This window comes from Cetorhinus maximus, chromosome 7, assembly GCF_964194155.1.
Source record: "Cetorhinus maximus chromosome 7, sCetMax3.hap1.1, whole genome shotgun sequence".
NCBI lineage: Eukaryota > Metazoa > Chordata > Chondrichthyes > Lamniformes > Cetorhinidae > Cetorhinus > Cetorhinus maximus.
Genome location: NC_135885.1, coordinates 45,600,558 through 45,613,350, shown reverse-complemented (window position 1 = coordinate 45,613,350; position 12,793 = coordinate 45,600,558). Strand labels below are relative to the sequence as shown.

General features: G+C 42.8%; 1 protein-coding gene across 2 annotated transcripts in view; it reads left to right on the top strand.

Moving 5' to 3' along the window:
- Positions 1 to 12,239, top strand: part of LOC144682763 (tumor necrosis factor receptor superfamily member 19-like) — a 101,836-nt gene extending 89,597 nt beyond the window's left edge. For both annotated transcript variants that reach the window (XM_078545424.1, XM_078545425.1), the window contains exons 8-10: positions 4,156 to 4,258; positions 7,478 to 7,898; positions 11,094 to 12,239. In XM_078545424.1, the coding sequence (XP_078401550.1) occupies positions 4,156 to 4,258; positions 7,478 to 7,898; positions 11,094 to 11,105 (536 nt within the window). In that variant the 3' untranslated portion in view covers positions 11,106 to 12,239. The remainder of the gene's footprint in view (positions 1 to 4,155; positions 4,259 to 7,477; positions 7,899 to 11,093) is intronic.
- Positions 12,240 to 12,793: the final 554 nt, after the last annotated feature.

The following is a 12,793-nucleotide window of genomic DNA, read 5'->3' as shown; positions in this document are numbered from 1 at the left end:
CTGCTTTCTCAGGGCAGGTGGGAAAGTTGGGAACTGAATCATCCAGACAGGCTCTTGTGCCTCCAAGGAAATAATTACAAAGCAGCTTTCACAGGGTCCTGGGAGTAGGCCATCTGCCTAACCCTTTTGATCATAGTACAAAAGAACTGAAGGAGAGAGAGAAAATAACAAAGAGGGATTCAATAGGAACACAATGCTTGAATCAGTCTGGATCAGTTGTTTAAAGATGATCAGATCTTGATATTTACTGTATATTAACTATTAATTGAATTAACAGGCTGATATTTTAACCACGTATGTATTTTTCATCTGAAGCTGCCTTGGAACTTTCCACACTGCCAACAGAAATACTGGTATCGGTATTATTGATACATCTATCAGCACTGTACTATTAATTGTCCTTAAAGCAACTGTGTTACTGAGATCAAACAAAGATCTTTTATAACAGAAGGAATTGTTGGAATATGAACCATAGGATTTTGTATTTATTTTATAAAAAATATAGCTTACTACAGTGCCAATCCAAATGTGACAACATAGCTTTTGGAAATTCTAGGGTCTAAAATTACAATCCCTTATGCCAGCTGCACAGGACAAATGGGCACAGAAGGAGCAGAATAATGGCTCAGATCTTCCGCCCTCCAGATCAACGGAGACAGGACATACAATCCAAGATGTATGTCGGAATCCCACAGAAGTTCTGACATGCTTATCTCCATGGAAATTGTCTGGGAAGGTTGAACTTCCTGCTCCCAGGGATCTTCACAAATGTCTCCAACACTTGAGTTAAGAACCGGGGACTTGGGAGAGATCCGATGTACTTACGTAAACAGTTACCCAGGAAACGTTAGATGGAAAAACCTAGGCTAGGATTTTCCAGCCCTGCCATGGTGGGACCAACCGCAGGGGATGGAGCGGGCCAGCCAAAAGTACATTGACTTTCAGCGGGACCTGAAGATTCCGGTGGCAGGTGGGGCTGGAAAATCCCAGCTCTCGTCTTTAATTCCTTGGTAGCTCCAGAACTGATCCCCCATCATTCACACTGATATCCCCAACTCCCCACTTGAACCCCCACCACCACCACCCCCGACTACAGCCCTGACCACCGACTACACCCTCGACCTCCAACTACCCCTCCGACCCTCCATCCATCTTCCAGACCACTCTTCCTGACCACGTAACTACCCCCTGGTCCTCCAACCACACCTCCTGACCCCCCAACTACCCCACTGATCCGCCGACTATCTCCCCGATCACCTGACTACACCCCTGACCCGGTGACCCCTCCCAACCCCCTGACTACCCCTCCCAACCTGACCTGACTACTCCCAACCCTCCTACCAACTCACCGTCTGCCACTTCACCCATGTGCCACTCTACTCACCTATCACCTCATCCACCTGCCACCCTACCCAACTGACCCACCTGCTACCCAACCACCTCACCCATCTGCCACCTCATCCACCTGCCACTCTACCCACCAGCCACCTCACCTATCTGCCACCCTACCCACCTACCTGTTTATCTCACCCACCTACCCACCCTACATATTCACTCATTCATCCACTCACTTATTCACCCATTCAGTAACGTTCACACTGAACCTTTAAACTTACCATAAGACAGCTAGTGCCGCCCAAGAGGCGGTCGCATAGCTGATCGCCGCCCACGATCAGCTCTGCACCGCCATTTTACATGGGCGGGCCAATTAAGGCCCACCCAGCGTAATACGATTGCCGTAGCGCTCAGCGCTACCTATGTGGTTGGGGGGAGGAGGGAGAGTCAGGGCAGCGCTCTTTCACGCGCATGCGCACAAAAGAGCGCTTCAATCTCCCTGAGGCAGCTCCGTGTCTCAGGGAGATTGAATCGATATTAAAATAACTAAATAAAGAATTTAAACAGTTATTTAAACATGCCCCCTCCATGAGATGGGACATGTTTTTATATTTTGAGAAAATATATTTATTTATTTAATAAAAGCTTTAGGAAATCTCATCCCGCTCGTGGATGAAGTTTCCCAAAAAACACGAAGGCCGCTTAGCCTTTTCACCTGCCCGCCAACCTTAAGGTTGGACAGGCAGCATTACTACTGACTTGAATTCCTTTCTTAATGGCCTTAATAGGCCGTTTACATATTGGGGGGCGCGCATCCAACTCTGGCCCAACGTCTTCGCACATCATTTTATGCTTCGGCGTGTTGGGCCCACCCCCGCATGCCAACAGAAAAATCCTGCCCCAGGTTTTGGACAAGCAGGTAAACAAAAGTACTTGTGCTTCTCCATGGTGCACTACCCATGTTTAGGGTAATCTCATCATCCTGGGGGTTACCTTTGACCAGAAACTGAACTGTACCAGCCATATAAATCTTGTTTTAAAACCAGTTCAGAGGCTGGAAATTCTGTGGGGAGTAACTCATTTCCTGTCTCCCCAAAGCCTGTCCACCATCTACAAGGTACAAGTCAGGAGCATGATGGAATACTCTCCACTTGCCTCAATGAGTGCAGCTCTAACAACTGTCAAGAAGCTTTACACTATCCAGGACAACGCAGCCAGCTTGACTGGCATCCCATCCACAAACATTCACTCCCTCCACCACCGACATAGTGTGTACCACGTACTGGATGCAGTGCAGCAACTCACCAACCGTCTGTTGACAGCACTTTCCAAATCCACACCCTCTCTACTAGGTAGAAAGACAAGGGCAGTAGACACATGGGAACACCATCATCTGCAAACTTCCCTCCAAGCCACACACAATCCTGACTTGGAACTGGATCACCGCTCCTTTACTACTGTTGGGTCAAAATCTGGACGTCCCTGCCTAAAGCACTGTGGGTGTACCTACACCAGATGGACTGCAGTGGATCAAGAAGGTGGCTCACCAACACCTTCTCAAGGGCAATTAGGGATGAGCAACAAATGCTGATCTTGGCAGCAACACATATCCCATGAAGGATTTTTTAAAAATCTGGCGACATGACAGACATTTTGATGAGAAAAGACAAGCACACTTACCTAAGCCAGCCAAGTTCAAATGACAAATAAGATAATTGTTTGATCAGGTTAAAATGAAAAGTAATATATATTTAATTTTGGACAAACACAGGGACCTGGTCAAGGACACTGAATCAGTGGTATTAGTTAAATTCACTGGAGGATTTTCTAAATCGTGGAGAAAGCAACAAATGCTGGATTTCTTCTGTCAAGTTAGGAATGTTTTATTATGTTTTATCCTGCTCATGATGCACACAAGCACAATTATTCTGCTTTGCACTGTTAATACAATATCATATTGGTGTGCTTAAAAATATGCTGGAGCATGGGACAAAACCAGCACAGCAACCACCAAAAACACTGAAAGGTGTTGTCATTGCTTTTCTTGCTGAAGAGCAGCCTTTTTTTAACATTAGTTTGAGAACTTGACTTCTTCCCTCAAAAAAATCCAACTATCTTAAATGGCCTGGACAACTTGATCCACATGTGCATCCCTGTAGGCATTTTTCTGGCTCATCTCAAGGTGCAGGACAAGGGGGAAATGGACAAGCAGCAGCAGATGAAGAGGCAACAGATGAGCCAAAGGAAGAGATCAAGAGGGGGTTTGCAAGCAGTTCCCAAAATGAGGTTGGCCATTGAAGACCTGACTTCATTCATGCACCAATGGCAAGTCTTACCCTGTTTCAGCTGGCTGATTATGAGAGGGCATGTAATTGGCCAGCTCCAGAGTTGAGCTGGCCAGTAAGCTACAGCCTGGTGGGGGGTGGCAATCTGGGGCAGAATTTTTGGGGGGCTAAGGGCAGGCATTCTTGCTGCTCCAGGAACCCCTCCCACAATGGTTTTCAGTGGCTAACCATTTGATTTTCAGAACATTGACAATCACCCCATGGTCTGCTCACAACAAAACAAAGATTAATCCAAATGCACTTCACTTAAAAGTGCATTACCCCCTGCAAAAAATGGGTGGTGTCAGGGAGTATTTACTTCACACCCTTTACAGTCAAAACATTTAGTAAAGATTAGAGAGTGACATTGTAAAATATAATTTATAACTTCTCTAATTAAGGATGATTATAGATAAACATCATCTACATCCAACTAAAAGTGTGCCTATTCACTATGTGTTTAATAACTGTAGTGATGGTATTTTCTTTCTCTTAGGGCCTGTTCACCTGGTTCCATCTTGTTGTTTTGATGATACTTGCAGTCTGGAGTACAGTAGTGAGAGCTCCTACCCTCCTTCTGGATCTGTGAATATTAAAAGGTAACAGCAAAAAGTGCCAGAAGAGATGCATCCAAGGATGCTGAGGAAAATGCAAATGGAAATTGTGGAGGCACTGGCCATAATTTTCCAGTCCTCCGTAGATGCAGGAGTAATGCTAGAGGACTGGAGAATTGCAAACATTTCACCTTTGTTCAAAAAAGGGTGTAAAGATAAGCCCATCAACTATAGTCAGTTTAACTTCAGTGGTGGGGAAACTTCTAGAAACAATAATTCGGGATAAAATTAATAGTCACTCGGACAAATGCGGGCTAATTAAGGAAAGCCCCCATGGATTTGTTAAGGAGAAATTGTGTTTAACTAACTTCATGGAGTTTTTTGAAGAGGTAACAGAGAAGGTTGATGAGGGTAATGCTGTTGATGTGGTGTACATGGACTTTCAAAAAGCAGCACACTCAATCATCAGCAAAGTGATGGAAGGGGCCGTCGACAGTCTATCAAGCAGAATTTACTCAGCAACAACCTGTTCACTGACGCTCAGTTTAGGTTTCTCCAGGGCCACTCAGCTCCTGACCTCATTACAGCATTGGTCCTCAACTCAGGTGAACTCAAGAGATGAGGTGAGAGTGACTGTCCTTGACATCAATGCAGCATTTCATCAAGTGTGGCATCAAGGAGCCTTCGCAAAACTGAAGTCAGTGGGAATCGGGGAAAACTCTCCACTGGTAAGGGTCATACCCAGCACAAAGGAAGATGGCTGTGGTTATTGGATGTCAATCATCTCAGTCCCAGGACATCACTGCAGGAGTTCCTCAGAGCAGTGTCCTAGGCCCAACCATCTTCAGCTACTTCATCAATGACCTTCCCTCCATCATAAGGTCAGAAATGGGGATGTTTGCTGATGGTTACACAATGTTCAGCACCATTCAAGATTGATAGTGAAGCAGTCCGTGCCCATATGCAGCAAGACCTGGACAACATTCTGGCTTGGACTGATAATTGACAAGTAACATTTGCACACACAAGTGCCAGGCAATGACCATCTCCAACAGGAGAGAATCCAACCATCTCCCCTTGACGTTCAATTGCATTACCATTGCTGAATCCCCCACTATCAATATCCTGGGGTGTTACCATTGACCAGAAACTGAACTGGACCAGTTATATAAATACTGTCGCTACAAGAGCAGGCCAGAGGCTGCAAATTCTGCAGAGAGTAACTCACCTCTGATTCTCTAAAGCCTGTCCACCACCAACAAGACACAAGTCAGGAGTGTAATGGAACACCCTCCACTTGCCTGGATGAGTGCAGCTCCAACAACACTGAAGAAGCTTGACACGGTCCAGGACAAGGCAGCCTGTTTGTTGGTACCTTCAACATCCACTTCCTCCACCAACGTTGCACAGTGGCAGCCGTATGTTCCATCTGCAAGATGTACTGCAACAACCCACCAAGGCTCCTTCAACAGCACCTTGCAAATCTGCAATCTCTACCACCTAGAAGGACAAGGACAGCAGATGCATGGGAACACTGCAAATTCCCCTCAAAGCAACACACCATCCTGATTTGGAACTATATTGCGAGTCCTTCACTGTCGCTGGCCAAAATCCTGGAACTCCCTCCCTAACAGCACTGTGGGTGTACCTACACAACAAGGAAGCAGCTCACCACCACCTTCTCAAGGGCAACTAGGGCTGGGCAAGAATCCCCCCACTATCAACACCTTGGGGGTTATCATTGACCAGAAACTGAACTGGACTAGCTATATAAATACTGTGGCTACAAGGGCAGGTCGGAGGCTGGGAATTCTGTGGCGAGTAACTCACCTCCTGAGATCCCAAAGCCTTGGACAAGGCACAAGTCAGGAGTGTGATGGAATACTCTCCACTTGCCTGGATAAGTGCAGTTTCCAGCCACACTGAAGAAGCTTCACACCATCCAGGACAAAACAGCCCATTTAATTGGCGCCCCATCCATCATCTTAAATGTTCACTCCCTCCATCACCGACACATGGTGGCAGCAGTGTGTACCATCTATATGATGCACTGCAGCAACTCACCAAGGCTCCTTCGACAGCACCTTCCAAATCCGTGACCTTTACTATCTAGAAGGAAAAGGGCAGCAGATGCATGGGAACTCCACCACTTGCAAGTTCCCCTCTAAGTCACACACCATCCTGACTTGGAACTAAGCCAGCGACGCCCAAGTCCCGTGAACCAATAAATAAATAAAAGCTTCATGCCCGCCTCCAAACCCACCACTGCTCCAGGGTGAAAATTTAGACCAATATTACACATTTAACATTGAAAACACTTATCACATTGACATAGGAGTGCCTATAGGAGTAGCAGGTACTTATGAGTTCTTAATGAAACACTAATCCTCATGTACTGAAGTTAATATGTTGTAGGTATTGTCGTCATTGAGGTGAGAATGTTAATGCTGCAGAACAGGGTATTCTAAGGTTTGCTAAAGACTGCTTGATCCCATCTTTTAAAAAGCGTGCCATAGAAACCCCTTACGTGGTATTCAACTTAACACATCAGCCATCGTAATAATCTTCAATCTATACTGTTCCAACTTAATCTTCAGTGCTCATGCAAAATGAGGGGTAATGAATCAGCAGCTCTTTCGTACCCTGTCCAATTTTCCTATTTATTAACCTAAAAGCATCAGCTGGGGTGTATTGTGGGCTGCTGGTTCCCTATCTCCCATTTTGCACTACAGTTGAAGGCCAAATTCGCCTACTTACTGTATCATCCTTGAAACTGGGCTACTCCTGTCCCATAGGTGAAAGGACAGTACACTAACCAATCCATAGCATCCTGTAATCTGATAATCCATTCAGCAAACAGGTAGGGTTTTCATAGGAAGTTTTAGACACCATAACTTCAATTCTATAGTGCCTGAGAGGTAAACATCCTCTAACAAGATACCCTGAATTCAATATTAATATCTTGTGACATTTGATGCAACTCTAACATCATTGACAGCATGGTTTTTTTTTAATAAATGATGCATGGTTCATGAAATTGCCAATTTGTAGCCAGTTACACAATTATCAAGGATACCTACTGTGTAATACCTTCTTCTCACAATTATTTGTGACATTATAGCATAAATATTGGAGTACTTTCATATGGCACCACTGAGTCATTGATTGCAACCGCATTGTATAACACATGTTTAACAACATAGTATACCAGTTATCATTTATCAACCTGTATGTTAACTCTACTATGCTTTCTGTCACACACAGGAACATGGAATGTGGTGGAGAAATGCTGCCTTCTCTCCTTGATGTCTTTACACCCTCTTTTGGTGGAGATGCCTCAGAAGCCTGGCCTCTAATGGGAGACTCTGCCTGCAGTGATGCTGGCTCTTTTTGTGAATCTCTTAACCCATCAAACACTGAGGATTCTCCAGAGGACGTTACTGCCCTTAGCCCACAGTCAGAAACCCCAATAATCCCACCTTCAGATACATACCCAAGACAGGAGGATCAATGTGAGTGTCCTTGTCGGCAATCCCTTTCAGTGGAGCTACTTGGAACTGCAGTAGTGCTCGAAAAGCAAGAAGGTGCAGTAGACCTAGGAGATCTCCCATCATTAAACAATGGAGACCAAGAGCAGCACCAAATGGAGAGCAATGCTGAGCAAGTTTCAAATGAAGAAGTTGGGGTAAGGCATAATAATCAAACACTCCTTTATCTGTACTATTTCACTGAAATCTTAAACCTCGTCCTGTTTACATAATACTGATAAACATCAAGGGCTGAATTTTCATCGAGGATGCAGGAAGGTTGAGCTCAACCCAATAGACCCATCTCCTTTAAAAAAAGCCCCCACTCACCGTATTTTCGTGTTGGGGAGGCGGGGGCAGGATGTTGTTAGGCCCACCGCCTCCAGAGGCAGTTCAGAGGTGGTCACAGGGGCATGGGAGTACAGAGGCTGGCTGGTTAGAAGGCCCGCCTCAATTCTCTGGCCTTCAGCCCAGTTGAATTAATGGCTGTTAAGCCCTCTAGCCCTCACCTCTCATACCCCCTTATCACCCCCTACCCAACCTCCATGCCCCTTCATATCCCTCATGACTGCCATGCCTCCTCCATTCCCTCTCATATCTCCCATGCCTGCCTTGCCCTTTCCAAATACCTTCAATTACCACCATTCCCCTTCCATGCCCACCCTTCGCATCCTCCATGCCCACTCACCCAGTATGCATTATGTACAGAACCAATGAGCCATATAATAAGGGTGGAAATGCTCATGAAAAATACAGCCATTCAAAATGACCTTTGAGAAAATCTGCTCTTACAACCTTATAAAAGTGTCAATCAGACACAGCCATTCATTGTATCAATAATAGAAGCTTTACCTCACTTCACAACTCCTAATTTTGTCCAAATAAACACACACATTGAAAAAACACATCAAAGAAACAATAAATTATAACTTCATAAAGATGTCAATCAGCCAAACTAACAGTCCCCTTTAAGCTGTATAAACAGACCCTAGTTGAGCTGATTCCATCAGTGAGTCTTGGGGCTCAGCCAGGTATTCATAATCACACTATGTGGGAACTATATCAACAAAAACAAATGGCCAAACAGGGGAGTGATATAAAGAGGAAATTCAACCAACTTTTCCCTTTTGTTGAATACTTTGAGTATTAAAGTAATTGCACTTTAACACTCAAAACACTGTTATGTGACAATATGCCTTCAATAATTTGAGCAGACTCTTGCTGATGTGAAATGGTAGTGATTTATGCTCATATAGGCCAATTCATAGTTGATAAAGCATAGAATTTTGCAATGATTGTTTAATCCAAGGATTCATGAAATACTTGAATTATAAAGAGAGAGAGGTTCTATATGAATGGTTAACAGCCTGTCAACATTGTTAGGTATGACACTTCTGGTAAATGCGAGTAACACAGATTTCAAAGCAACTTAACATATGGAGAGTTGTTTTTATTTGTCATCATGTTATTAACCACGTGAGCAATTGTCTGATCTAGTGACACTTGACAGATCTGAGTTAGGTAGCTGTTTTTGACATGGAGGAACCCCACATTATTTGCTTTAGAGAAAGAAATGGCTCAATCATTTAAGCATATCTTCAAGTCTTTTGGGCTACCATAGCTGCAACTAAAGAACTTAGAGGTGCAATTCCTGGAACTTCCAAGAGGCATTTGATAAAGGGCCGCACAACAGACTTGGGAGCAAAGTTAGAGCTTATGGAATAAAAGGGATAACAGCAACATGGATACAAAATTGGCAGAGTGACAGGAAACAGAGAGGAGTGGTTATTTTTTGGACTGGAGGAATGTTTATAGTGGAGTTCTTCTGGGGTCAGTGTTAGGACCCTTGCTCTTCCTGATATATATTAATGACCTAGACTTTGGTGTATGGGACACAATTTCAAAATTTGCGGATGATACAGCATTTTTGAAGCATTGTGAACTGTGAGGAGGATAGTGTAGAACTTCAAAAGAACATAGACAGGTTGGTGGAATGGGTGGTCAAGTGGCAGGTGAATTTTAATGAAGAGAAGTGAAGTAATTCATTTTGGTGGGAAGAATATGGAGAGACAATATAAAATAAGGGGCACAATTCTAAAGGGGTTGCAGGAGCAGAGGGACCTGGGTGTATATGTGCATAAATCATTGACGGTGGCAGGACAAGTTGAGAGAGCAGTTAATAAAGCATACCGTATCCTAGTTTTATTAATAGGGGCATAGAGTACAAAAACAAGGATGTTATATTAAACTTGCATAAAACACTGGTTCAGCCTCAGCTGGAGTATTGTGTCCAGTTCTGGAAGCCACACTTTAGGAAGGTTGTGAAGGCATTAGAGAGAGTGCAGAAAAGATTCACGAGAATGGTTCACGGGCTGAGGAACTTCAGTTACAAGTTACAAAGATAGATTGGAGAAGCTGGGGCTGTTCTCCATCAGAGAAAATAAGGTTAAGAGGAGATTTGACAGGGGTATTTAAAATTATAAGGGATGTGGACAGAATAAATCGGGAGAGACTGCTCCCATTGGAAGAAAAATCGAGAACCAGAGGTACCAACGCCAGTGCCAGCATATTTAAATCTGACATTATTGGACAAAATACCTCCTCAACATACCAGCAATTAAAAAGGAGGTAATTAGTTTAAGGTAATTAATTGGCAAAAGAAGCAATGGCGATATGTGGAAAAGCTTTAACACACAATGAGTGGTTAGGATCTGAAATACACTGCCTGAGAATGTGGCAGAGGCAGATTCAATTAAGGCATTCAAGAGGGTATTGGATTATTATCTGAAAAAGAATGTGCAGGGTTATGGGGATAAGGTTGTGGGGTGGGGGCTGGTGGCATTAGGTGAACTGCTCCTTCAGAGAGCCAGCACAGACATGATGGGCCAAATGGCCTCCTTCTGTGCTGTAACCATTCTATGATTCTATGAATTGATTAGTGCATCTCCCATTACAAACAGTTCAAATTTAAAAAACTCATTAGATATATTCATTCCAAATTTCTTTCACTATCCTGAAGTTAGGCCACCACACCCTACCTGGAAGGTTGCTGTTTGTAACCACAGAGATGTCAGACACTTATAGCAGTTTACCATCACTATAGTGGTAGCATTGTTGTGGATGCTTTAAAAGTGATAAATGTGTTCCTTTTTAATTACTGGTATGTTGAGGAGGTAATAATGTCCAATAATGTCAGATTTAAACATGCTGGTCCTGATGTTGGAATCAATAAAGACCTTTTTACTGGTTTGATTGTTGTGCTCAAAGAGTTAGTTATTAATTTTCTTCAACATGTCAGCAAAATCCTATTTTTGGTTTGATCCTTAGTATTGACTTTAATTTTCTGTTTCCAGAATTGTGTCTAGAACATATCTTGATGGCGCCAGAGGAATGTCTCTGTTTTTATCCTTCTCTGTTGACTCTCTCAAGCTAAAGATACATCCTGCTGAGGCCTGACATCTCAGGATCTTACAGTTTTCCTAGCTGAACTATGGCAAGTTGTGTGCTACATCAATCGGTCTGTGTTCATCGCAGGCAGGAAACACATTCAAGTGAATATATGCTTCATTTTAAGCAGCAGTCTATTTCTACCACTTGTGATTTACTATTTGCTTTTTTTTGTATGAAACATTTGGCACCTTGTTTAAAGTTATTGGGAGGAATGTTTACGGCTGCAAAGGCAGCAATGAAGAACTCTGTCAAAACGTCATTGTGATCAAACTGCTAAAGGATTTCCGAAGATAAATGATGAGAGAGATCCATGGTTCAGTCAGCAACCTGTGATAAAGCTCTCACTGTTGTTGGCTCTTATATGTGAAATTGAAGCATTAATAACTATAGCCATAGACACAGCCTGCAGAAGATTGTGAGAAGTGGTATTCCACAAAAATGATTTTAAATTCATTAGGTATCCAACTATAAATCTTTGTTATTGAAGCTTTAGGAAACACAGTTGTACACTTTACTGTGTTTTTTTTAGAAAATTGCCACTGTACATTGCAGAGAATGAATTTTTTTAAGTATTAATAATTATAAATGAAGAAGGTAGCCATTTATATTGTGTTCCGCCTCTGCCATTGTACTACCACAGTGTGTCAACAAAAAACTGTTACGATGAATGATGCATTTATCATTCTCCTTGCTGAGGGAAGCTAGATTGATCTGGCTGATAGTGTACTAAATATTGGAACAATGTGGAGGTAGAACTGAATGACTTCAGTTTATACATGTTAGTGCATGCTATGAGTGGCCAGAAGATATGTTTGCTCATCATACAATGTTCAACTTCTCTTCAAAGGGTTGGATAGCTTTCAGTTAAATCACTTCATTTGAGGGATTGTGACATTGTATGTTAATAATAAAGGTTGAACTTTGGTGCTCATATACAATTTATTTTTAAAAATTGGTTAACAGTACAGCTGAGTAGAGTAGATTTCAAGATCTCCTTCTTTAACTAATGGCTATACACTCAATAAACTATAGGAAATCACATAATACAATTCTGTCTTTCTTGTGCATCTTTAAAGTACCAATATTCCCTAAATAATGGCTTTGTACTACACTGTTATCCCAATATAAGCAGTTTGGATTTATATTTATTCCAAATGATCACTCACTGTCTTGATGCCCAAAATTAGTGGAACATTCTATCAGCAATGGCGCCAAATGAAGTATGTTGAAAAATGTGGGCTTGGATATCTGGGAGCATGTAAAGAGTCTCATAATGCAATCAGATGGTTTGAACATGCAACCTTAAAATTAGAATTCCATTAGAGATAAACAGTGATGAAAGAAAGAACGAGCATTTTTATATTACCTTTCACAGTCTGAGGAGATCACAAAGTGCTACATCGCTGATGAATATTTTAAAACCAGTTGCTGTTGTTGAGTCGCCAAATGCAACAGCTAGTTTGCACCCTCCCAGATTTCCACCAACAGGAAGGAATTAAATGGCCGATTTATCTGTTTCGGCCAAGGTATAAATACTAAGTCAGAGAATTCTCTTGCTCTTTTATAGGGACCTTTAGATCAAATTGAGAGGCAGATGGAGCCT